The sequence below is a fragment of the Oncorhynchus clarkii genome, chromosome 6, assembly GCF_045791955.1.
Source record: "Oncorhynchus clarkii lewisi isolate Uvic-CL-2024 chromosome 6, UVic_Ocla_1.0, whole genome shotgun sequence".
NCBI classification, from domain to species: Eukaryota; Metazoa; Chordata; class Actinopteri; order Salmoniformes; family Salmonidae; genus Oncorhynchus; species Oncorhynchus clarkii.
The window spans coordinates 32,731,445-32,756,927 of NC_092152.1; the positions used below are offsets into that span (position 1 = coordinate 32,731,445).

General features: G+C 42.7%; 1 protein-coding gene across 2 annotated transcripts in view; it reads left to right on the forward strand.

The window, feature by feature from the left end:
• LOC139411006 (serine incorporator 5) overlaps positions 1-25,483 on the forward strand; it is a 53,815-nt gene that overhangs the window by 14,588 nt on the left and 13,744 nt on the right. The window contains exons 2-5 of one of the 2 annotated variants that reach the window (XM_071156774.1): positions 6,122-6,289; positions 17,823-18,001; positions 18,133-18,215; positions 18,975-19,068. In XM_071156774.1, the coding sequence (XP_071012875.1) occupies positions 6,122-6,289; positions 17,823-18,001; positions 18,133-18,215; positions 18,975-19,068 (524 nt within the window). The remainder of the gene's footprint in view (positions 1-6,121; positions 6,290-17,822; positions 18,002-18,132; positions 18,216-18,974; positions 19,069-25,483) is intronic. The other variant, XM_071156775.1, reaches the window with a different exon arrangement.

The window sequence follows — 25,483 nt, forward strand, 5'->3', positions numbered from 1 at the left end:
CTCTACACAATATCCTGCACATTACCTCCAGCCCCCACTCGTTGACACTTCCTGTAATACCCCATACACTGGTAGATCTGAAAGAATTTGGTCACGTACACAGTTTAGCAGATGTTATAGCGGGTGCAGCGAAATGATTGTGTTACTAGCTGCTAACAATGCAGTAAAATGTCAAACAGGTACACACATAATCAACTAAAAAATAGAAAGAACAACAAGGAACGAATCCAGTTAACAGTTCAAATAGCACTGTAACAGTAATCCAAATGCTATCTTTACGTATCTACACCGGATGAATTTGCACTATATGTACTAGGAATGATATGTATAGCAGTAGATATATTAGAGTTAGCTACACAATACTGTACATATAAAGTGGGTCAACAGTATGTCAACTTTAAACTGACCAGTGACTGTTAGGTGGAAACTTTCCGTGGGAATTAACAAAAATATATGGAAATTAATGGAAATCTATGCAAATTAATATTACTACTATTTAAATGTTTTTTTGCATTGGATATATTTACCATATCATATGGAGACAAATATAAACCTTTTACCTTATCATAAGTAGACATAATTGCAAATGATTAAATTCTTCCAATAGAAAAATAAAAATAACAATTTAGTTACGAATTGAACTTTAATTAAATGAGTTGACTCTTCACATGGGGTGATTTCACTGAACAACAAAAGAAAGGGAACATTGAATGATCCCCAATGATCCTTCGCATCTCCCAAAAATGTTTTCAACATACATCTGTAAAATGATAGTCTAGAAACTAAAGCTTTAGTTGTTATCCTCTCAGGCTTCCATGTCTTCTCCCTGGACCTCCTCAATGTCCACCACTTGAACATCAGACTCTGAGGCCTCATCTTCACTGTCACTTTCCAACCTGGTTGAGGATGGCTCGTTGTCAGGCTCAAAGAGCCTAAACTTTGTCTGGATTTCCACCAATTTTTCAATCCTTGTATTGGTCAACCTGTTGCGTGCTTTGGTGTGTGTTTTCCCAAACAAGGACCAGTTGCGCTCTGAGGCGTCTGATGTTGGTGGGATTTGGAGGATGAAAAAGAGAAAGAGCCTTAGATCCACAAAGTCCCTTCCACCAGGTGGCTGATGAGATATGTTGGGACGATAGATGCCATATTGCATCTCCATCCCAAAGCCCTTGCTTGGAAGTGTACTTCGCCAGACTGCCAAGAACCTTGCCCTCATCCAGGCCAAGGTGGCGAGACACGTTAGTGATGACACCATAGGCATTGTTGATCTCTGCACCAGACTGGATGCTCTTGCCAGGATGCTTGGGGTCCAACATGTACGTTGCGGCGTGTATGGGCTTCGGCAGAAGTCTTAACGTTTTTTGATGTATTTCAGAATTGAAGTTTACTCTGCTTGGAGCAACAGTGAAGTGGGCAGGGTGGTACAGATTTCTTCTCTTACATCTGCAAGCAGAGTCTGAACATCAGACAGGATGGCATTGTCTCCCTCAATCCGTACAATGGCTACTGCTGTAGGTTTCAGGAGTTTCAGGCTGCTTACCACTCTCTCCTTAAATACATCATCCAGGAGGATCGTCTTGATGGGGCTGTCCATATCGGCAGACTGTGATATGGCCATTTCTTGGAGAGACTCCTTCCCCTCCAGGAGGCTGTCAAACATAATGACAACAACACCCCAACGGGTGTTGCTGGGCAGTTTCAATGTGATGCTCTTATTCTTCTCACTTTGCTTGGTGAGGTAGATTGCTGCTATAACTTGATGACCCTTCACATACCTAACCATTTCTTTGGCTCTCTTGTAGAGTGTATCCATTGTTGTGAACTCTGCATCCAGCAAATGAGTAGATATATCATGTCTGCTTGGAGGGGTGTATGCTGGGCAAAGAACATTAAGAAATCTCTTCCAATACACATTGCCTGTGCGCATCAGAGGTGAACCAGTTGCATACACAGCTCGAGCAAGACATTCAACAGCATTTCTCTTACTACCTTCCTCCATTGAGTCAAAAAAACTTCTGATTCCAAGAACATGAGCTGTTGCTATCGATAAGGTATCTGATTCATAATTTTCACCTTGAATAGAAGTAGAAGTACTTTTGTCAGAGGTTGCTTGTTGTGAGCGCAGAGGGGACTTTATGCACTTGGCCAGATGATTCTGCAACTTTGTTACATTCTTCACATATGATCTGGCACAGTATTTGCAAATGTACACAGCTTTTCCTTCTACATTAGCTGCAGTTAAATGTCTCCACACATCAGATAGTGCCCATGGAATTTTCCTGTAAAGATTAGAAAGAAATTAGAAAAAAATTCCATGTACAGATAAATAGTTAAACAGTTAGATTAAACAACTCCTTTGTAAGATTAATGTTTTAAAATGAAATGTGTATGGAAACAGGTGAATTAACACTCCTCAGTTAGAAGGCTCAAGCAAGCTAAAACCCACATGGTAGCAAAACCTAACTAGCAAAACCTAACTAGCAGAAGTTGTTAATGTTGTTAGAAATTATTTAAACACACTTTGTTGTAGGCTACTATTTACTAGTTAACAAACAATCATGTATGTCATATAAAATATATTCACCCCACCCAGAAAGCATGTAGTCCTTGGCTCAGACAGTGTAGTAGTGTGGGCTCAATAGCATCTTATTAGTGTGCAAGATCTTGAAAATCAGCTGTACATGTGATGGAAGAATGTATTGTGCATGCAGAGGGTTGCAACTCCATTGAATTGAGGATAGTTTAACAAAATATGCCACAAGACCTAGATTTGCCTTATGTGTATCCCACAAAAATGGTTCACTGTTATAAGCTAACTTTTTTTGATGAATTTAGGAGAAATTCCCCAAATTCCTCGGCTTACCTTCCCATGGAAAGTTTCCGAAAATTTCCCGTAAAGTGTCCGACCCTTTGCAAACCTAATGACTGTACAGTATGTACTGTACATAGGGCAGTGGTCACTAAGGTACAGGGTAGACCTAGTAGCCGGCTAGTGACAGTGTCTGAAGTTCAGGTCAGGGTACTGGGCAGAGGCCGGCTAGTGGTGGTCCAACAGTCTGATGGCCTGGAGATAGAAGCTGTTTACCAGTCTCTTGGTCCTAACTTTGATGCACCTGTACCGTCTCTGCCTTCTAGATGGTAGCGTGTGAACAGGCCGTGGCTGGGGTCCTTGATGATCATCTTGGCCTTCCTGTGACACCGAGTGCTGTAGATGTCCTGGTGGACAGGCAGTGTGCCCCTGATATTGTGTTGAGCTAACCACACCACCCTCTGGAGAGCCCTGTGGTTGCGGTGGGTGCAATTGAGGTACCAGGCGGTGATACAGCCCGACAGGATGCTCTCTTTAGAAGTTTGTGAGGGTCTTATGGCCCGGGGCCAAGCCAAATTTTTTCAGCCTCCTGATGTTGAAGAGGTTCTGTTGTGCCTTCTTCACCACACTGTCTGTGTGAAGGAACCATTTCAGGTCGTCGAACTTGACGTTTTTGACCCTCTCCTCTGCTCCCCCATCGATGTGGATGTCTCCTGTAGTCCACGATCAGCTCGTGTTAAATTTAAGGGAGAGGTTATTTTCCTGGCACCACTCTGTGAGGGCTCTCTTCGTTGTTGGTGATCAGGCGTACATACCACTGTTGTATCGTCGGAAAACTTGAAAATTGAGTTGGAGACGTGTGGCAATGCAGTCATAGGTGAATAGGGTGTACAGGAGGGGGTTGATTCTCCTACCCATCAAACCCACGCTGTTGAAACTGAAGCCTCTGAAGCTACCAATCAGCACACAGAGATGGGCCTGTTCTGTCTAACTGCTCTCATAAGCAGAGGCCTTGTCTTCTTTTCTGAAGGAGGGAGCTGGATAATTATACACCATACTGAGATACTCTCCTTTATTCCTCTAGTTAGAACCCCACCCTCTTGCTGTTCCGTTCTCTAGCCTAAAGATTTCCAATAGATCCTACAGAATACACACAGCTGTGGTGAGGAAGTTAGGGTGGGTTTGCACTGAGCTTCAGTACTGGGGGACAAAAACAGTGTGCACAATATCCTTTTCTGATCCCATGCCTGTCTTTTCCTCTCATGTCTCTCTTACATGATACATTCTTATAACTAAACAGACGGGATTTAGACCTACAGAGGCCTACAGAGTTTGTGACATAGTCTGTTATATGGGAGTGAACTATCCTACCATCTGAGATGCCTCTGTCTGTTGCATAAACTGTTTGTAATACAAAAGGGACACAAGCCAGTCTATCTAACCCTACACAGTAAAACGCATGTGTTTGTAACGGTCTGATGTGTTCTGTTCCAGTGCTAATGACCAACTGGTAGATGCTTATTTATAAAACCCTCTTAGTTCCTCACTCCACCCTATCTGAGATATCAACTGCAGCAATGTCTGATTTTCAAGGTAGGCTATTCCATGATGACTGATTTGCACATTGCAAATATTCAACCAGGCCTGGCATTATGGGTTGGCCTTAGGGACCTTGGCCCTCCTCATTGCCTTTCCAAATAAAATATTGGTCATTTATTTGACAGAGGCGCGCCACGACAGAAAAACGCATCTATCTCAGCGCCTGTCTGTCTCAGTATGTGTCGACCATGTATCTGATGCTGTCTGGACCAAAAGAGTATGGCTTGTCATGCTATTCCTGGCCAGACAGCATCAGATACATTGGGCGCTGTTTTCGCTCGTTTGGATGCTTTCTCCGGTGATATAGTGTCAGCAGAGAGGAAGAGGCGAAGCGAGAGGGCTCACTTTCCACAAAATCTGTCCAATGTAAGCCCAACTAGTTTCTATGGGAATAATGTGCAGACTTAAGCTTGTCACCTGCCTTCCCGCCTTTTGGACAAAGACTGCCATTGTTAGGGCGGAGACATGATGATCTCATCATTATATATAGATCCAGGGGCGCAACTTTCACTGGGTATGGTGGGGACATGCCCCCCAATTCTGAAATTGCATTTTAGAATTGGAATGTGAATCAAAACGGTGTGTGCTTTAGGACCATGGGGACGTCTCCAAGCAATCGGGTAGGCTGTTTGCAGTGTAAAATAATAATAATAAAATGAAGAAAACAAAGTCCCCCCCACCAAAGTTGTGCCCCTGTACAGCTCTCTGGTTTCAGCCTCTTGCGAATTGGAAAGGAAAGTTGGCAGGTGCACAGTGCACCGTTAGGATGGTGGATTGCCCTAAAGTAAATTGATGTTTCATCAAAATTATCTAAATGATATCATTCAAAATACTTCACCAGCCTCTAAAATATGTGTGAAGATAATGTGTCTTGAGTATAATTTAAAACTTTGCTTCAAGAAGAAGGGGAGGGGGGTTTGGCGAAGATATGGTGCGTCTCTCTCGACATAGCAAGCAAACAGCTTCGGGAATCCATCTGTTTTTTAATCAATTATATAGCCTAGATTAAAAATGACATTATTACAGTATATTCTTTCACTGGCCCAAGCTGCACACTGACGGGGATGATAGACCGGGCCAGAGGGTTTCAAATCCTCCCTATATGTCGAGCCCTTACACACACAGACAGGAGCATCCCTGTGCCTTTGTTGCCTTTTCAGAAAGTTGGTTTAATTTTGGTTAATTGCACATTACCGGTTGAATAAATCAGGAATAAAAAATAAAAAAAACGGTATATTTTTTTCAGTGGGACCCTCGAACCAATTTAAAATGTGTGTCGCACTGCCAAGCCAAATAGTCACAAATGCGACTGCAGTATCGAACCCTGTCGTGCTCTGTACTCTACCAGCCAGGGTTCTGCTGAAGCTGCTACTGCTCTAAACCCTGTTGCCAGGCTCAACCACTTAGCTGCATCAAGGCCCCCCCCCCCCCCCCCCTCCTCCCTCTCTCTGTGCAGTGCATTTCCCCTCCTTGAGTTGTAAGCAGAAGTTTCTGGGTCTGATTACATTGTTATAGGGATGGATTCCCCCTTCACAGATGAAGCCTAGTGCTGGACATAACTTTTTTTGTTTATCTCAATGGAGAATCTCCTTTGAAAATGCATTTTTAATCCAGGACGAGGTATAATCTGTGTCGGGGATACCGCCCCATAATGGTATTGAGCATAATGACATTCTACTGTATCGGTGCCTCTCCTCCTCTCTCCTGGTGTAGCTGGCGTGCTGCTGTGGCTCGGCAGGCTGCTCCTGTTGTTGTGGCTGCTGTCCTAAAATCAAGCAGTCCACATCGACACGCTTCATGTATGCCCTCTACTTCCTCCTCGTCACCGTCATCTGTGTCGTCATGATGTCACCCACCGTGGAACAGGAGATGAGGGACCACGTGAGTACGCGGACGATCGCATGTAGACAGTCACACCCGCACGCACACACACACACACCCGCACGCACACACACACACACACACACCCACACGCACGCACGCACACGCACGCACGCACTCACGCACACACACACACACACCCGCACGCACACACACACACACACACACACCCGCACACACACACACACACACACACACACACACACACACACACACACACACACACACACACACACACACACACACACACACACACACACACACACTCTGCTCTACATGCATGCACACACACATGAAACATGCTCACACCACCTAAATGTCTGGTCTTGTCTCGTATCCGGCCTTGATGTTGTTTTAGGCACAGAGACCCAGTAAATCTCTAGAATAGTTTTGGACGCTCTAAACTCCACATCAACCCTGTAATAAAGCCTTCCCTGGAAGAGTGGAGCGGTTCAATGGAAAAGGCTGCTGTGTGTCATTTCCTGTGTGTGTAATTGTACGGTAGTTAGGATGGCCTAGTTTAGTGCAGGCTGCCATGGGGGCTAACACAGAGTTACAGCCTCCCTCAGTGTGCTCTGTCCTGCTGTCAGTTCACTCCTGACTACAAGAGGAACGTGGCATGTACAGTAAACCCCACAGTTCAGTTACTATACCCTAGCTCAGTTATTCCAAATATATGTCCATGTACTGTAGGCTACATCTATTTACCAGGATACTCTACCAAGTTAATGCTTCATTCTCTGTCGGCCCCAGCTCAGTTAGTACAGAGGGCTCCAGTCTCCACATGGGCAGGTGAAGGCCACAGGTGTGAGGCTGCGAGGTGGTTATTATTCACAGAGGGAGGGTAGGGACTAGGGAGCTGAGTGAAAGAGGGAACGCCACGGTGCTATTCAGCGTTTCCTGGGTGTGTGCTTCTCTTTCTTCAGTATTATGGTGTTCTGTCTTTGCTGTGAGAAAGCTGCCACTTTCCGAATGGCTTTACTGCCCCAGACTGATCCTCTCTGTGGACTCTTAGCCAGTTGTTATTATGGAGAAAAGTCTTAGCAGCGCTCTGTTTGTTTGATCCACCCATTGTGAAAGTATTGTCTCGTGGGTTTGGACCGGTGCTGGAGCTGGGTCAGGAGTTGGGTCAGGAGCTGGGTCAGGAGCTGGGTCAGGAGTTGGGTCAGGAGCTGGAGTTGGGTCAGGAGTTGGGTCAGGAGCTGGGTCAGGAGCTGGGTCAGGAGTTGGGTCAGGAGCTGGGTCAGGAGCTGGGTCAGGAGCTGGAGCTGGGTCAGGAGCTGGAGCTGGGTCAGGAGTTGGGTCAGGAGTTGGGTCAGGAGCTGGGTCAGGAGTTGGGTCAGGAGTTGGGTCAGGAGCTGGGTCAGGAGCTGGGTCAGGAGTTGGGTCAGGAGCTGGGTCAGGAGCTGGGTCAGGAGCTGGGTCAGGAGCTGGGTCAGGAGCTGGAGCTGGGTCAGGAGCTGGGTCAGGAGCTGGGTCAGGAGCTGGGTCAGGAGCTGGGTCAGGAGCTGGAGCTGGGTCGGGAGCTGTAGTAGGGTCGGGAGTTGGAGCTGGGTCAGGAGCTGTAGTAGGGTCGGGAGCTGGAGCTGGGTCAGGAGCTGTAGTAGGGTCGGGAGCTGTAGTAGGGTCAGGAGCTGGGTCAGGATCTGGAGCTGGGTCGGGAGCTGTCGTAGGGTTGGGAGCTGGGTCGGGAGCTGGAGCTGGGTCGGGAGCTGGGTCAGGAGCTGGGTCGGGAGCTGGGTCAGGAGCTGGGTCGGGAGCTGGGTCGGGAGCTAGGTCAGGAGCTGGGTCAGGAGCTGGGTCAGGAGCTTGGTCAGGAGCTGGGTCAGGAGCTGGGTCAGGAGCTGGAGATGGGCCAGGAGCTGCAGTAGGGGGTTTCCCTTCTGGATGAGATTCCCTCTAAAATGAGCCTAGCCCTTCATGAGCTAATGATGTTATCTTTCTCTGTCTCTCCGATGGTGATGTTATTATGCCTCATTGTAACAAAATACTATTACAACACTTTTCTACGTGTCATCTGGCTTGGTCACTTGGTCTGAGTAAATAGGAGAGCGTGTCACTCTTGTTGACATGGTCTGTAGAGAGTGCAGCAGTGACACACAAGATCAACATGGTTTTGGCTGAAAACTATAACCAGCTTTAGTTCTAGGAAATAACACTAATTGTTTATCATATTAACTATTCAATTGTATTGGGATCCCCATTAGCCGACGCCAACATTTAAAAACATGAACATAGACATTACAGACTTACATTACTACATCTGTACATAGGCCTTAACTAGGTTAACTAGGTCAGACAGGCGTTGTTTTGTGAGGTGTTGTTTTATTGTTTTTTTTAAAGATAATTTTGCTGTTTGCTTGAGTAATTTGAGATGGAAGGGAATTCGGGTGATCATGGCTCTATACAACACTGGTTATATAATAACTATCATATTATAAGACCAAAGTAGGGCAGAGTGAGCGTCAGTGAGATCTCTTTTCCTCTCCCTATTGTATTTCCAAGTTGACCACCACTCAGACCAATCAGACTGTTTTACTATGGCACTGATTGGGACTACTCTACCACTGATAGAGCTGTCAAAGACTCTCTCTCTCTCGCTCTCTCTATGTCTGTCTGTGTCTCTCTCTCTCTGGGTCTATCTCTCTCTCTATGTCTCTCTATATGTCTCTCTCTCTAGGTCTCTCTCTAGGTCTCTCTCTCTCTATATGTCTCTCTCTCTAGGTCTCTCTCTATGTCTCTCTCTCTATATGTCTCTCTCTCTAGGTCTCTCTCTAGGTCTCTCTCTCTATATATGTCTCTCTCTCTATGTCTCTCTCTCTCTCTCTGTATAGAGCATACCCCTTGCTTTGTATCTCCATATGAAACAGATGTTTCACACACACACACACACACACACACACACACACACTTGCACACACGAACACACCATTGGCGATTTTAGCATGTAAATCTTGGTGGGGCAAACATGCATGTCAGCAAAACCACTACACAATTATTAGGGTGAGGCACACGGGCTACTTACAGCTTACTACACAACATAGTGAACATCCTACCCTTCTGTGTCCTACTACTCTGTATCCTACTATGTATCCTACTACTCTCTATCCTATTACTCTGTATCCTACTCTGTATCCTACTACTCTGTATCGTACTACTCTGTATCGTACTACTCTGTATCCTACTACACTGTATCCTACTACTCTGTATCCTACCACTCTGTATCCTACTACACTGAATCCTACTACTCTGTATCCTACTACTCTGTATCTTACTACTCTGTATCCTACTATTCTGTATCCTACTCTGTATCCTACTACTCTGTATCCTCCTACTCTGTATCCTACTAGTCTGTATCCTACTCTGTATCCTACTACTCTGTATCCTACTGCTCCTGTATCCTACTACGCTTTGTCGGCAGTGGCTGTGGTGCTGCACTTTAACTTCTTAAGGTATAGGGGGCAGCATTTTCACTTTTGGATAAATAGCGTGCCCAATTTCAACTTCCTGCTACTCATGCCAAGAATATAAGATATGCATATTATTAGTATATTTGGATAGAAAACACTCTGAAGTTTCTAAAACTGTTTGAATCATGTCTGTGAGTATAACAGAACTTATGTAGCAGGCAAAACCCAGAGGACTAACCGTTCAGATTCTTTTTTTTGAGGTCTCTGTCTGTTCAGTGAGTTCTCATTGGGAAACAATATTTCTTAGGAACTTGTTTTCAGTTCCTATCGCTTCCACTGGATGTAACCAGTCTTTGGAATTTGGTTGAGGTTATTCCTATGTGCAATGAAGAAGTACGGCCATCTAGGAACTGCATAACACTGTTGAGAGTTACGCAAGACTTGAAAAGTAGCTTGGTTTGTTGTCTTCCTATATTGAACACAGATAGACCCGTCTTCAATTTGATCGATTATTAACGTTTAAGAATACCTAAAGTTGTATTACAAAAGTAGTTTGAAATGTTTTGGAAAAGTTTACAGGCAACTTTTGAGATATTTTGTAGTGACGTTGCGCAATTTGGAAGCTGTTTTTTTTCTGGATCAAACGCGCCAAATAAATTGACATTTTGGATATACAGTGCCTTGCGAAAGTATTCGGCCCCCTTGAACTTTGCGACCTTTTGCCACATTTCAGGCTTCAAACATAAAGATATAAAACTGTATTTTTTTGTGAAGAATCAACAACAAGTGGGACACAATCATGAAGTGGAACGACATTTATTGGATATTTCAAACTTTTTTAACAAATCAAAAACTGAAAAATTGGGTGTGCAAAATTATTCAGCCCCCTTAAGTTAATACTTTGTAGCGCCACCTTTTGCTGCGATTACAGCTGTAAGTCGCTTGGGGTATGTCTCTATCAGTTTTGCACATCGAGAGACTGACATTTTTTCCCATTCCTCCTTGCAAAACAGCTCGAGCTCAGTGAGGTTGGATGGAGAGCATTTGTGAACAGCAGTTTTCAGTTCTTTCCACAGATTCTCGATTGGATTCAGGTCTGGACTTTGACTTGGCCATTCTAACACCTGGATATGTTTATTTTTGAACCATTCCGTTGTAGATTTTGCTTTATGTTTTGGATCATTGTCTTGTTGGAAGACAAATCTCCGTCCCAGTCTCAGGTCTTTTGCAGACTCCATCAGGTTTTCTTCCAGAATGGTCCTGTATTTGGCTCCATCCATCTTCCCATCAATTTTAACCATCTTCCCTGTCCCTGCTGAAGAAAAGCAGGCCCAAACCATGATGCTGCCACCACCATGTTTGACAGTGGGGATGGTGTGTTCAGCTGTGTTGCTTTTACGCCAAACATAACATTTTGCATTGTTGCCAAAAAGTTCAATTTTGGTTTCATCTGACCAGAGCACCTTCTTCCACATGTTTGGTGTGTCTCCCAGGTGGCCTGTGGCAAACTTTAAACGACACTTTTTATGGATATCTTTAAGAAATGGCTTTCTTCTTGCCACTCTTCCATAAAGGCCAGATTTGTGCAATATACGACTGATTGTTGTCCTATGGACAGAGTCTCCCACCTCAGCTGTAGATCTCTGCAGTTCATCCAGAGTGATCATGGGCCTCTTGGCTGCATCTCTGATCAGTCTTCTCCTTGTATGAGCTGAAAGTTTAGAGGGACGGCCAGGTCTTGGTAGATTTGCAGTGGTCTGATACTCCTTCCGTTTCAATATTATCGCTTGCACAGTGCTCCTTGGGATGTTTAAAGCTTGGGAAATATTTTTGTATCCAAATCCGGCTTTAAACTTCTTCACAACAGTATCTCGAACCTTCCTGGTGTGTTCCTTGTTCTTCATGATGCTCTCTGCGCTTTTAACGGACCTCTGAGACTATCGCAGTGCAGGTGCATTTATACGGAGACTTGATTACACACAGGTGGATTGTATTTATCATCATTAGTCATTTAGGTCAACATTGGATCATTCAGAGATCCTCACTGAACTTCTGGAGAGAGTTTGCTGCACTGAAAGTAAAGGGGCTGAATAATTTTGCACGCCCAATTTTTCAGTTTTTGATTTGTTAAAAAAGTTTGAAATATCCAATAAATGTCGTTCCACTTCATGATTGTGTCCCACTTGTTGTTGATTCTTCACAAAAAATACAGTTTTATGTCTTTATGTTTGAAGCCTGAAATGTGGCAAAAGGTCGCAAAGTTCAAGGGGGCCGAATACTTTCGCAAGGCACTGTATATGGATGGAATTAATTGAACAAAAGGACCAATTGTGATGTTTATGGGACATATTGGAGTGCCATCAAAAGAAGCTTGTCAAAGGTAATGCATGTTTTATATTTTATTTCTGCGTTTTGTGTAGCGCCTGCAGGGTTGAAATATGCTACCCTCTTTACTGTTGTGCTATCATCAGATAATAGCTTTTTACAATCTGACATGTTGGCTGGATTTACAACGAGTGTAGCTTTAATTTAGTATCTTACATGTGTGATTTAATGAATGTTTGATTTTTATATCATTTTATTTGAATTTGCCGCGCTGCATTTTCCCTGGCTTTTGGCCAAGTGGGACGCAAGCGTCCCCTATACCATCAGAAGTTAACAGCTCTATCCAGTGACTGCCTGACTATACTACAGTCATGCTGGGGGTTTCAGACTCAACCAATTATCTGCCAAGATGAACAGTTAGGTGCCCTGATTGACGTAGACTGAAGGACGTTTTAAGGTTTTTGTTAGTTTGTTTTGATAGAGCGGTAGTACGTAGTACTTGTGTACCAGTACGCTGCTACAGAGGTTTAACCACGCTGGTTTAAAATATTTTCTAGAGTCTCCCTCCTCCCAGCGTTGAAGCAGCTCTTTTGGTTTCACGTAGACATTACTCAAGTGACTATTGTTCTGGCTTTCTAACTCTCATTCACTTTCTATAGGCATACTCCTTCTCTCTCGCTCTCTCTCTCTCTTTCTCGCTATCTCTCTCTCTAACTCTCTCGTTAGCTCTCTCTCTCTCTAGCTCTCACTCTCTTTCTCTCTCTCTCTCTCTCTAGCTCTCACTCTCTCGCTCTAGTTCTCGCTCTCTCTCGCTCTCTCTCTAGCTCTCACTCTCTCGCTCTAGTTCTCGCTCTCTCTCTCTCTCTCTCTAGCTCTCACTCTCTCTCTCTCGCTCTAGTTCTCGCTCTCTCTCTCTCTCTCTAGCTCTCTCTTTCTCTCTCTCTCTCTCTCTCTCTCTCTCTCTCTCTCTCTCCTGCTCTTTCTGTTTCATTTGTTGTCTCTGCTGAAAGCAGGCTGGTAATGTATTCCTCTATGTCTTTGTTTGTTGTGGCTGACAGCCTCAGTAACAGGTCGGAAAGAAAGAGGGGTTGGTGTCGCTGCATGTTCCATTAGAAGTGTGACACTCAGAATGTAACTTATTAGGTCGACACTGTCTGAAGCCTATTCGCTGAGGGCGTCCTGCTTCCTCTAGAGCAGGGGAGTCAAAACATCTCAGTCAACATTAAAATGACTAAAACCAAACTGAAACAGTGTAGAAATGATAATGGACCTACATCTATAGTCTCTTTACTCTGTCCAGCTTGATAACAGTCATTATAGTATCTTTACTCTGTCCAGCTTGATAACAGTCATTATAGTCTCTTTACTCTGTCCAGCTTGATAACAGTCATTATAGTATCTTTACTCTGTCCAGCTTGATAACAGTCATTATAGTCTCTTTACTCTGTCCAGCTCGATAACAGTCATTATAGTATCTTTACTCTGTCCAGCTTGATAACAGTCATTATAGTCTCTTTACTCTGTCCAGCTTGTTAACAGTCATTATAGTCTCTTTACTCTGTCCAGCTTAATAACAGTCATTATAGTATCTTTACTCTGTCCAGCTTGTTAACAGTCATTATAGTCTCTTTACTCTGTCCAGCTTGTTAACAGTCATTATAGTATCTTTACTCTGTCCAGCTTGCTAACAGTCATTATAGTATCTTTACTCTGTCCAGCTTGTTAACAGTCATTATAGTATCTTTACTCTGTCCAGCTTGTTAACAGTCATTATAGTATCTTTACTCTGTCCAGCTTGTTAACAGTCATTATAGTATCTTTACTCTGTCCAGCTTGTTAACAGTCATTATAGTATCTTTACTCTGTCCAGCTTGCTAACAGTCATTATAGTATCTTTACTCTGTCCAGCTTGTTAACAGTCATTATAGTATCTTTACTCTGTCCAGCTTGTTAACAGTCATTATAGTATCTTTACTCTGTCCAGCTTGATAACAGTAATTATAGTATCTTTACTCTGTCCAGCTTGATAACAGTCATTATAGTATCTTTACTCTGTCCAGCTTGATAACAGTCATTATAGTATCTTTACTCTGTCCAGCTTCATAACAGTCATTATAGTATCTTTACTCTGTCCAGCTTGATAACAGTCATTATATTCTCTTTACTCTGTCCAGCTTGATAACAGTCAGTATAGTCTCTTTACTCTGTCCAGCTTGATAACAGTCATTATAGTATCTTTACTCTGTCCAGCTTGATAACAGTCATTATAGTCTCTTTACTCTGTCCAGCTTGATAACAGTCATTATAGTCTCTTTACTCTGTCCAGCTTGATAACATTCATTATAGTGTCTTTACTCTGTCCAGCTTGTTAACAGTCATTATAGTCTCTTTACCCTGTCCAGCTTGATAACAGTCATTATAGTCTCTTTACTCTGTCCAGCTTGATAACAGTCATTATAGTATCTTTACTCTGTCCAGCTTGATAACAGTCATTATAGTCTCTTTACTCTGTCCAGCTTGATAACAGTCATTATAGTCTCTTTACTCTGTCCAGCTTGATAACAGTCATTATAGTCTCTTTACTCTGTCCAGCTTGATAACAGTCATTATAGTATCTTTACTCTGTCCAGCTTGATAACAGTCATTATAGTCTCTTTACTCTGTCCAGCTTGATAACAGTCATTATAGTCTCTTTACTCTGTCCAGCTTGATAACAGTCATTATAGTATCTTTACTCTGTCCAGCTTGATAACAGTCATTATAGTCTCTTTACTCTGTCCAGCTTGTTAACAGTCATTATAGTATCTTTACTCTGTCCAGCTTGTTAACAGTCATTATAGTATCTTTACTCTGTCCAGCTTGTTAACAGTCATTATAGTATCTTTACTCTGTCCAGCTTGATAACAGTCATTATAGTATCTTTACTCTGTCCAGCTTGTTAACAGTCATTATAGTATCTTTACTCTGTCCAGCTTGCTAACAGTCATTATAGTATCTTTACTCTGTCCAGCTTGTTAACAGTCATTATAGTATCTTTACTCTGTCCAGCTTGTTAACAGTCATTATAGTATCTTTACTCTGTCCAGCTTGTTAACAGTCATTATAGTATCTTTACTCTGTCCAGCTTGTTAACAGTCATTATAGTATCTTTACTCTGTCCAGCTTGTTAACAGTCATTATAGTATCTTTACTCTGTCCAGCTTGTTAACAGTCATTATAGTATCTTTACTCTGTCCAGCTTGATAACAGTCATTATAGTCTCTTTACTCTGTCCAGCTTGATAACAGTCATTATAGTCTCTTTACTCTGTCCAGCTTGATAACAGTCATTATAGTCTATTTACTCTGTCCAGCTTGATAACAGTCATTATAGTCTCTTTACTCTGTCCAGCTTGATAACAGTCATTATAGTCTCTTTACTCTGTCCAGCTTGTTAACAGTCATTATAGTCTCTTTACTCTGTCCAGCTTAATAACAGTAATTATAGTATCTTTACTCTGTCCAGCTAACAGTCATTATAGTCTCTTTACTCTGTCCAGCTTGTTAACAGTCATTATAGTATCTTTACTCTGTCCAGCTTGATAACAGTCATTATAGTATCTTTACTCTGTCCAGCTTGTTAACAGTCATTATAGTATCTTTACTCTGTCCAGCTTGTTAACAGTCATTATAGTATCTTTACTCTGTCCAGCTTGTTAACAGTCATTATAGTATCTTTACTCTGTCCAGCTTGTTAACAGTCATTATAGTCTCTTTACTCTGTCCAGCTTGATAACAGTCATTATAGTATCTTTACTCTGTCCAGCTTGATAACAGTCATTATAGTATCTTTACTCTGTCCAGCTTGTTAACAGTCATTATAGTATCTTTACTCTGTCCAGCTTGATAACAGTCATTATAGTATCTTTACTCTGTCCAGCTTGTTAACAGTCATTATAGTATCTTTACTCTGTCCAGCTTGTTAACAGTCATTATAGTATCTTTACTCTGTCCAGCTTGTTAACAGTCATTATAGTATCTTTACTCTGTCCAGCTTGTTAACAGTCATTATAGTATCTTTACTCTGTCCAGCTTGATAACAGTCATTATAGTATCTTTACTCTGTCCAGCTTGTTAACAGTCATTATAGTATCTTTACTCTGTCCAGCTTGATAACAGTCATTATAGTATCTTTACTCTGTCCAGCTTGTTAACAGTCATTATAGTATCTTTACTCTGTCCAGCTTGTTAACAGTCATTATAGTATCTTTACTCTGTCCAGCTTGTTAACAGTCATTATAGTATCTTTACTCTGTCCAGCTTGTTAACAGTCATTATAGTATCTTTACTCTGTCCAGCTTGTTAACAGTCATTATAGTATCTTTACTCTGTCCAGCTTGATAACAGTCATTATAGTATCTTTACTCTGTCCAGCTTGATAACAGTCATTATAGTATCTTTACTCTGTCCAGCTTGATAACAGTCATTATAGTCTCTTTACTCTGTCCAGCTTGATAACAGTCATTATAGTATCTTTACTCTGTCCAGCTTGTTAACAGTCATTATAGTATCTTTACTCTGTCCAGCTTGTTAACAGTCATTATAGTATCTTTACTCTGTCCAGCTTGTTAACAGTCATTATAGTATCTTTACTCTGTCCAGCTTGTTAACAGTCATTATAGTCTCTTTACTCTGTCCAGCTTGTTAACAGTCATTATAGTATCTTTACTCTGTCCAGCTTGTTAACAGTCATTATAGTCTCTTTACTCTGTCCAGCTTGATAACAGTCATTATAGTATCTTTACTCTGTCCAGCTTGATAACAGTCATTATAGTATCTTTACTCTGTCCAGCTTGTTAACAGTCATTATAGTATCTTTACTCTGTCCAGCTTGTTAACAGTCATTATAGTATCTTTACTCTGTCCAGCTTGTTAACAGTCATTATAGTATCTTTACTCTGTCCAGCTTGATAACAGTCATTATAGTATCTTTACTCTGTCCAGCTTGATAACAGTCATTATAGTATCTTTACTCTGTCCAGCTTGATAACAGTCATTATAGTCTCTTTACTCTGTCCAGCTTGATAACAGTCATTATAGTATCTTTACTCTGTCCAGCTTGTTAACAGTCATTATAGTATCTTTACTCTGTCCAGCTTGTTAACAGTCATTATAGTATCTTTACTCTGTCCAGCTTGTTAACAGTCATTATAGTATCTTTACTCTGTCCAGCTTGTTAACAGTCATTATAGTCTCTTTACTCTGTCCAGCTTGTTAACAGTCATTATAGTATCTTTACTCTGTCCAGCTTGTTAACAGTCATTATAGTATCTTTACTCTGTCCAGCTTGATAACAGTCATCAAAACAAAAGCTAGTGTTACGTCCGTTATTAGAAGGAGACCAAGTATAAATATAGGCGTTATATTTATATTTTATATATATTATACTTTTATTTTAAATGACACCAAAAAACAACGAAATGCAAAACGAACGTAAAGCTATATGCAGTGCAGAAAGAAACTAGACACAAACAAGATCCCACAACTGAAGGTGGGGAAATATGTATGATCCCCAATCAGAGACAACGATAGACAGCTGCCTCTGATTGGGAACCATACCCGGCCAACAAAGAAATAGACAAACTAGAAAGCCCACCCAAATCACACCCTGACTGAACCAAATAGAGAAATAAAAAGGCTCTCTAAGGTCAGGGCGTGGCAGCTAGACAGTCAGGGAAAATATAACACATGTTAAATGCAGCCCTCCGGACCTCTCTATCTCTCTCTCTCTCTCTCTCTCTCTCTCTCTCTCTGTTGTAGATCCCATTCTACAGTGACCTGTGTGAGAAGCTGAATGCTGGTGAGAACTGCTCTATCTTGGTGGGTTACTCTGCTGTGTACAAGGTCTGCTTCGGCATGGCCTGCTTCTTCTTCTTCTTCTGTATCTTCACCCTACGAGTCAACTCTGCCACCGGCTGCCGCGCCGCCATACACAATGGGTAAGTGTGTGTGTGTGTGTGTGTGTGTGTGTGTGTGTGTGTGTGTGTGTGTGTGTGTGTGTGTGTGTGTGTAGTGACGTTTATGTCTCTCTCTCTCTCTCTCTCTCTCTCTCTCTCTCTCTCTCTGACAGGTTTTGGTTCCCGAAGTTCATAGTGTTGTTGGCCTGCTGTGTTGGAGGATTCTTCCTGCCAGAGCAGGACACCTTTCTGGAAGGTATGGACCCTTATATCCTTCTCCTGTCTATAGTCTTTGTTCTCTCAGAGGGGACTGAGACCGTAGCCCTGCTCTGCTCTATCACACTGTGGAGTCTCAAATCTCTGTCACCTATACTTACCTGTAGAGGTCAGCGTGACTGTCCTTGACTTGTAATGCCTTTCCTTAACCAGCTTTGAGAGAAGAGAGAATGGAAATAAAGAGAGAGAAAGAGAGGAGAGGGAGTCTGTTATCTGCTCCCTTCAGAGGAGAGGACCCTTTAGTTACCGTGTGTATGTGTGCCTGAGAATCTAGTCCCTGTGGTTGTCTATGCGATGACAACACACGAGGAGTTATGCAGCAGCTAAGTGTGCACATCCTGCAGAACATATGGAACAAGAGATTAGATATTTGATGGTTAGCTTTGCAATACTTTAAATGTGCGATCACCCTCCCTCCCTCTGTCTCTCTCCCCCGCCTCTCTCTCTACTCCTCTCTCTCTCCTGCCTCTCTCTCTCTACTCCTCTGTCTCTCTCCCCTGCCTCTCTCTCTCTCTACTCCTCTGTCTCTCTCTCCCCTGCCTCTTTCTCTCTACTCCTCTGTCTCTCTCCCCTCTTTACCCCTGACTCTGTCTCTCTTCCCTCCTCTCTCTCTCTCTCTCTCTCTCTCTTTCTCTCTCTCTCATTCTCTATCAACCTCTCTCCCCCTCCTCTCTCCCTCTGTCTCCCTTCCCTCCACTCTATCTCTCTCCCTGGCCCCTCCTCTCTCTCCTCCCCTCAGTGTGGAGGTATGTGGGAGCTGTAGGGGGGTTTCTCTTCCTGCTGATCCAGCTCATGCTGCTGGTGGAGTTTGCCCACAGATGGAACACTAATTGGTGAGAACAGCAACACTTCTAATAAAGCTCTCTTTCTCCTACAGCCTTTCTTTCTGTCCTCAGCCAAAACAGTCACATGTGAATGCATGAAGACAGAGAGAGAGAAACAGGGAGGAAGAAAGAGAAACAGAGGGAGAGACAAAGAGATAGTGGGATAGAGAGAGAGAGACACAGGGAGAGGGAGAGAAACAGGGAGAGAGAGAGAGAAAGAGAGTGAGAGAGAGAAAGAGAGTGAGAGAGCAACATAGAGGGAGAGAGAGCGACACAGAGGGAGAGAGAGAGACACAGAGGGAGAGAGAGAGAAACAGAGGGAGGGAGAGAGAGAAACACCCGCCCAAACGCCATCCTGCGACCTAAGAGGTATGTATCAGATGCTCAACATGCTCTGCTCACACCTACTGTGACAATATGGAACACAACGCTTTTACTATCTCATCCTGGAATATACAAGGTCTGAGGTCATCTGCCTTTGGCGTAAAGACCCGGAACCCAGACTTCATTAAAGAAATTGGAAATATAGACATTGTCATCTTACAAGAAACATGGTATAAAGGAGATGGACCCACTAGTTGCCCTCTTGGTTACAGAGAGCTGGTAGTCCCACCCACCAAACTACCAGGTGGTAGTTTACCAGACTACCAGACTCAGGGGTTATGCTATTTTGGGGGGTATGCTAATACTAGTCTGTGGCGACCTAAATGCCAGAACTGGGCAAGAACCCTAAGCACACAGGGGGACAAACACCTACCTGGAGGTGACAGCATTCCCTCCCCCATATTCCCACCTAAACACAACTATGACAACATAACACAGCAAAATCACACTCTACTTGAGCTATGCTCAAACATGAGGCATCAAAGCCAAAGGAACTGAATAAAATTAAGAAATGTTATAGATGTGAGGATGTGTGGAAATCTAGCAAAAAACAATTAGGCAACAACAAATTCAAACCTTTCTAGACAATTTCACTGTAATAGTGAAGTTGTGAACTTGGCAGTAGAAAACATAAACACTATATTTGACCTTTCAGCTTCCCTAACAAATCTAAAAATGTCAAGCAGACAACCTAAGAAAATTAACAATGACAAATGATTTGATGAAGAATGCAAAAACCTAAGAAAGAAATTGAGAAACCTGTCCAACCTAAAACATAGAGACCCAGAAAACCTGAGCCTACACCTTCACTATGGTGAATCACTAAAACAATACAGAAATACACTATGGAAAAAGAAGAAACAGCATCTCAGAACTCAGCTCAATATATTTGAAGAATCCATAGAATCTAACCACTTCTGGGAAAATTGTAAAACTAAACAAACAACACGCAGAGTTATCTGTCCAAAACAGAGATGTGTGGAAAAACACTTCTACAATCTTTTTGGCTTTATAACAAAGAACAGCAAAAACCTATACAGTTGAAGTCGGAAGTTTACATACACCTTAGCCAAATACATTTAAACTCAGTTTTTCACAATTCCTGACATTTAATCCTGGTAAAAATTCCCTGTTTTAGGTCAGTTAGGATCACCACTTTATTTTAAGAATGTGAAATGTCAGAATAATAGTAGAGAGAATGATTTATTTCAGCTTTTGTTTCTTTCATCACATTCCCAGTGGGTCAGAAGTTTACATACACCCAATTAGTATTTGGTAGCATTGCCTTTAAATGATTTAACTTTGGTTAAATGTTTCGGGTAGCCTTCCACAAGCTTCCCACAATAAGTTGAGTGAATTTTGGCCCATTCCTCCTGACAAAGCTGGTGTAACGGAGTCAGGTTTGTAGGTCTCCTTGCTCTCACACGCTTTTTCAGATCTGCCAACACATTTTCTATAGGCTGGAGGTCAGCGCTTTGTGATGGCCACTCCAATACCTTGATTTTGTTTTCCTTAAGCCATTTTGCCACAACTTTGGAAGTATGCTTGGGGTCATTGTCCTTTTGGAAGACCCATTTGCGACCAAGCTTTAAGTTCCTGATGTCTTGAGATGTTGCTTCAATATATCCACATAATTTTCCTCCCTCATGACGCCATCTATTTTGTGAAGTGCACCAGTCCCTCCTGCAGCAAAGCACCCCCACAACATGATGCTGCCACCCCCGTGCTTCACGGTTGGGATGGAGTTCTTCGGCTTGAAAGCCTCCCCATTTTTCCTCCAAACATAACGGTGGCCATTATGGCCAAACAGTTATATTTTTGTTTCATCAGACCAGAGGACATTTCTCCAAAAAGTACGATCTTTGTCCCCATGTGCAGTTGCAAACTGCAGTCTGTCTTTTTTTATGGCGTTTTTGGAGCAGTGGCTTCTTCCTTACTGAGCGGCCTTTCATGTTATGTCGATATAGGACTTGTTTTACTGTGGATATAGATAATTTTGTACCTGTTTTCTCCAGCATCTTCACAAGGTCCTTTGCTGTTGTTCTGGGATTGATTGGCACTTTTCGCGACAAAGTACATTCATCTCTAGGAGGCAGAACGCGTCTCCTTCCTGAGCGGTATGACGACTGCATGGTCCCATGGTGTTTATACTTGCATACTATTGTTTGTACAGATGAACGTGGTACCTTCGGGTATTTGGAAATTGCTCCCAAGGATGAACCAGACTTTTGGAGGTCTACAATTTGTTTTCTGAGGTCTTGGCTGATTTCTTCTGATTTTCCCATGATGTCATGCAAAGAGGCACTGAGTTTGAAGGTAGGCCTTGAAATACATCCACAGGTACACCTCCAATTGACTCAAATTATGCCAATTAGCTTATCAGAAGATTCTAACGTCATGACATCATTTTCTGGAATTTTCCAAGCTGTTTGAAGGCACAGTCAACTTAGCCTATCTTAGCTTAGCTTATCTTCTGACCCACTGGAATTGTGATACAGTGATTTATAAGTGAAATAATCTGTCTGTAAACAATTGTTGGGAAAATCATTTGTGTCATGCACAAAGTAGAGGTCCTAACCGACTTGCCAAAACTATAGTTTGTTAACAAGAAATTTGCAGAGTGGTTGCAAAATGAGTTTTAATGACCCCAACCTAATTGTATGTTAACTTCCGACTTCAACTGTACATGATCAAATACAAATCTTAGAAACAACTATTCAAGACTACCAGAACCCACTGGATTGTCCAATTACATTGAATGAACTACAGGACAAAATACAAGCCCTCCAACCCAAAAAGGCCTGTGGTGTTGATGGTATCCTAAATTAAATTATAAAATATACAGACCACAAATTCCAATTGGCTGTACTTAAACTCTTTAACATCATCCTCAGCTCTGGCATCTTCCCCAATATTTGGAACCAAGGACTGATCACCCCAAATTTGACCCCATTAACTACCAGGGGATATGCGTCAACCGCAACCTTGGGGAAATCCTCTGCATTATCATTAACAGCAGACTTGTCACGCCCTGACCATAGAGAGCCCTCGGCGTTCTCTGTGGTGTTTTAGGTCAGGGCGTGACTCGGGGGTGTTCTAGTTGTTATATTTCTGTGTTGGTGTTTTGGTATGGTTCCCAATTAGAGGCAGCTGATTATCGTTGTCTCTAGTTAGGGATCATACTTAAGTTTATTCCCACCTGTTTTGTGGGATATTGTTTGTGTTAGTGTTTTGAGCACTACGGCTTTCACGGTCGTGTTATGTTTATTGTTTTTGTAGTTTCACTGTGTAATAAAGTATGTGGAACTCAACTCAAGCTGCGCCTTGGTCCGTTCCTATCGACGATCTTGACAAGACTGGTACATTTTCTCAGCGAAAACGATGTACTGAGCAAATGTCAAATTGGCCTTTTACAAAATTACCATACGACGGACCACGTATTCACCCTGCACGCCCTAATTGAGAAACAAACCAAAACAAAGGCAAAGTCTTCTCATGCTTTGTTGATTTTTTAAAAGCTTTCAACTCAATTTGGCATGCGGGTCTGCTATACAAGTTGATGGAAAATGGTATTGAGGGAAAACATACAATATTAGAAAATCCATGTACACATTGGCAAAAAACACAAACATTTCTTTCCACAGGGCCGGGGGGTGAGACAGGGATGCAGCTTAAGCCCCACCCTCTTCAACTTATATATCAACGAATTGGCGAGGGTACTAGAACAGGCTGCAGCACCTGGCCTCACCCTATTAGAATCTGAAGCCAAATGTCTACGGTTTGCCGATGATTTGGTGCTACTGTCCCCGACCAAGGAGGGCCTACAGCAACACCTAGATCTTCTGCACAGATTCTATCAGACCTGGGCCTTGACAGTAAATCTCAGTCAGACAAAAATAATGGTGTTACAAAAAAGATCCATACCTCGGCCTAAACATCATCACCACAGGTAACTTCCACAAAGCTGTGAACAATCTGCGAGACAAGGCAAGAAGGGCCTTCTATACAATCAAAAGGAAAATAAAATTTGACATACCAATTAGGATCTGGCAAAAAAATACTTTAATCAGTTATAGAACCCATTTCCCTTTATGGTTGTGAAGCCTGGGGTCCGCTCACCAATCAATAATTCACAACATGGGACAACACCAAATTGAGATTCTGCATGCAGAATTCTGCAAAAATGTCCTGTTAACAACGTAAAACACCAAGTAATGCATGCAGAGCAGATTTAGGCCAATTACCGCTAATTATCAAAATCCAGGACAGAGCCATTAATTAAATTCTACAACCACCTAAAAGGAAGCGATTCCAAAACCTTCCATAACAAAGCCATCACCTACAGAGAAATTAACCTGGAGAAGAGCCCCCTAAGCAAGCTGGTCCTGGGGCTCTGTTCACAAACACAAACAGACCCCACAGAGCCCCAGGGCAGCAACACTAGACCCAACCAAATCATAAGAAAGCAAAAAGATAATTACTTGACAGATTGGAAAGAATTTACAAAAAAACTGAGCAAACTAGAATGTTATTTGGCCCTAAACAGAGAGTACACAGTGGCAGAGTACCTGACCACTGTGACTGACCCAAAATTACGGAAATATTTGACTACGTAGACCGCCAAAGGCAGACCTGATTCTCAAGAGAAGACAGGCTATGTGCACACTGCCCACAAAATGAGATGGAAACTGAGCTGCACTTCCTAACCTCCTGCCAAATGTATGACCATATTAGAGACACATATTTCCCTCAGATTGCGCAGACCCACAAAGATTTCGAAAACAAATCCAATTTGTGTGCAAACACAGCAGCAAGATTTGTGACCTGTTGCCACAAGAAAAGGACAACCAGTGAAGAACAAACACCATTGTAAATACAACCCATATTTGTGTTTATTTATTTCTCCTTTTGTGCTTTAACTATTTGCACATCGTTACAACACTTGACAGTATATGGATATAATATGACATTTGAAATGTCTTTATTCTTTTGGAACTTTTGTAAGTGTAGTATTTACTGTTCACTTTTTATTGTTTATTTCACTTTTGTTAATTATCTATTTCACTTGCTTTGGCATATGTAAACATATGTTTCCCATGGCAATAAATTGAAATTGAATTGAGAGAAACAAAGGGAGAGAGAAACAGAGGGATAGAGAGAGGAACAGAGGGAGAGAGAGAGTCTTGTGGTATACGGGACAAGGGAGGGGTTGGTCAGTGTCCAGTTTTCAGACAGGATGCACATGGCAGAGGAGGGTATGCTCACAGTTTCCTCTCCCCTCTGAGACACGCACACACACACACACACACACGCACACACACACACACACACACACAGTAGCAATTAGCATGAAAGGGGACCATTTTAAAGGTTGTTTTTATATTTTCACTAACTGGGAATGTCTTTTTGTGTGTGTGCCTGGGTGGAGGGGACGCTCTGGTCGGCTTGCCTGAGTAAAAGTACTACGAATGTGGAAAATCTGCCAGCAACCCTACACCTGTCTTTTAGTATCCTCAGGAATAAAATATAGCAATCTCCTCTCTCTCTTCCTCTCATTTCCTTACCCTACCTCCCCCTCTCTCTTCCTCTATTTTCCTTACCCTACCTCCCCCGCTCTCTTCCTCTCTTTTCCTTACCATACCTCCCCCTCTCTCTTCCTCTCTTTTCCTTACCCTACCTCCCCCTCTCTCTTCCTCTATTTTCCTTACCCTACCTCCCCCTCTCTCTTCCTCCCATCCTTCCCTCCCCCTCTCTTCCTCCCATCCTTCCCTCCCCCTCTTCCTCCAATCCTTCCCTCCTCTCTCTTCCTCCCATCCTTCCCTCCCCCTCTGTTCCTCCCATCCTTCCCTCCCCCTCTCTTCCTCCCATCCTTCCCTCCTCTCTCTTCCTCCCATCCTTCCCTCCACCTCTCTTCCTCCCATCCTTCCCTCCTCTCTCTTCCTCCCATCCTTCCCTCCTCTCTCTTCCTCCCATCCTTCCCTCCCCCTATCTTCCTCCCATCCTTCCCTCCTCTCTCTTCCTCCCATCCTTCCCTCCTCTC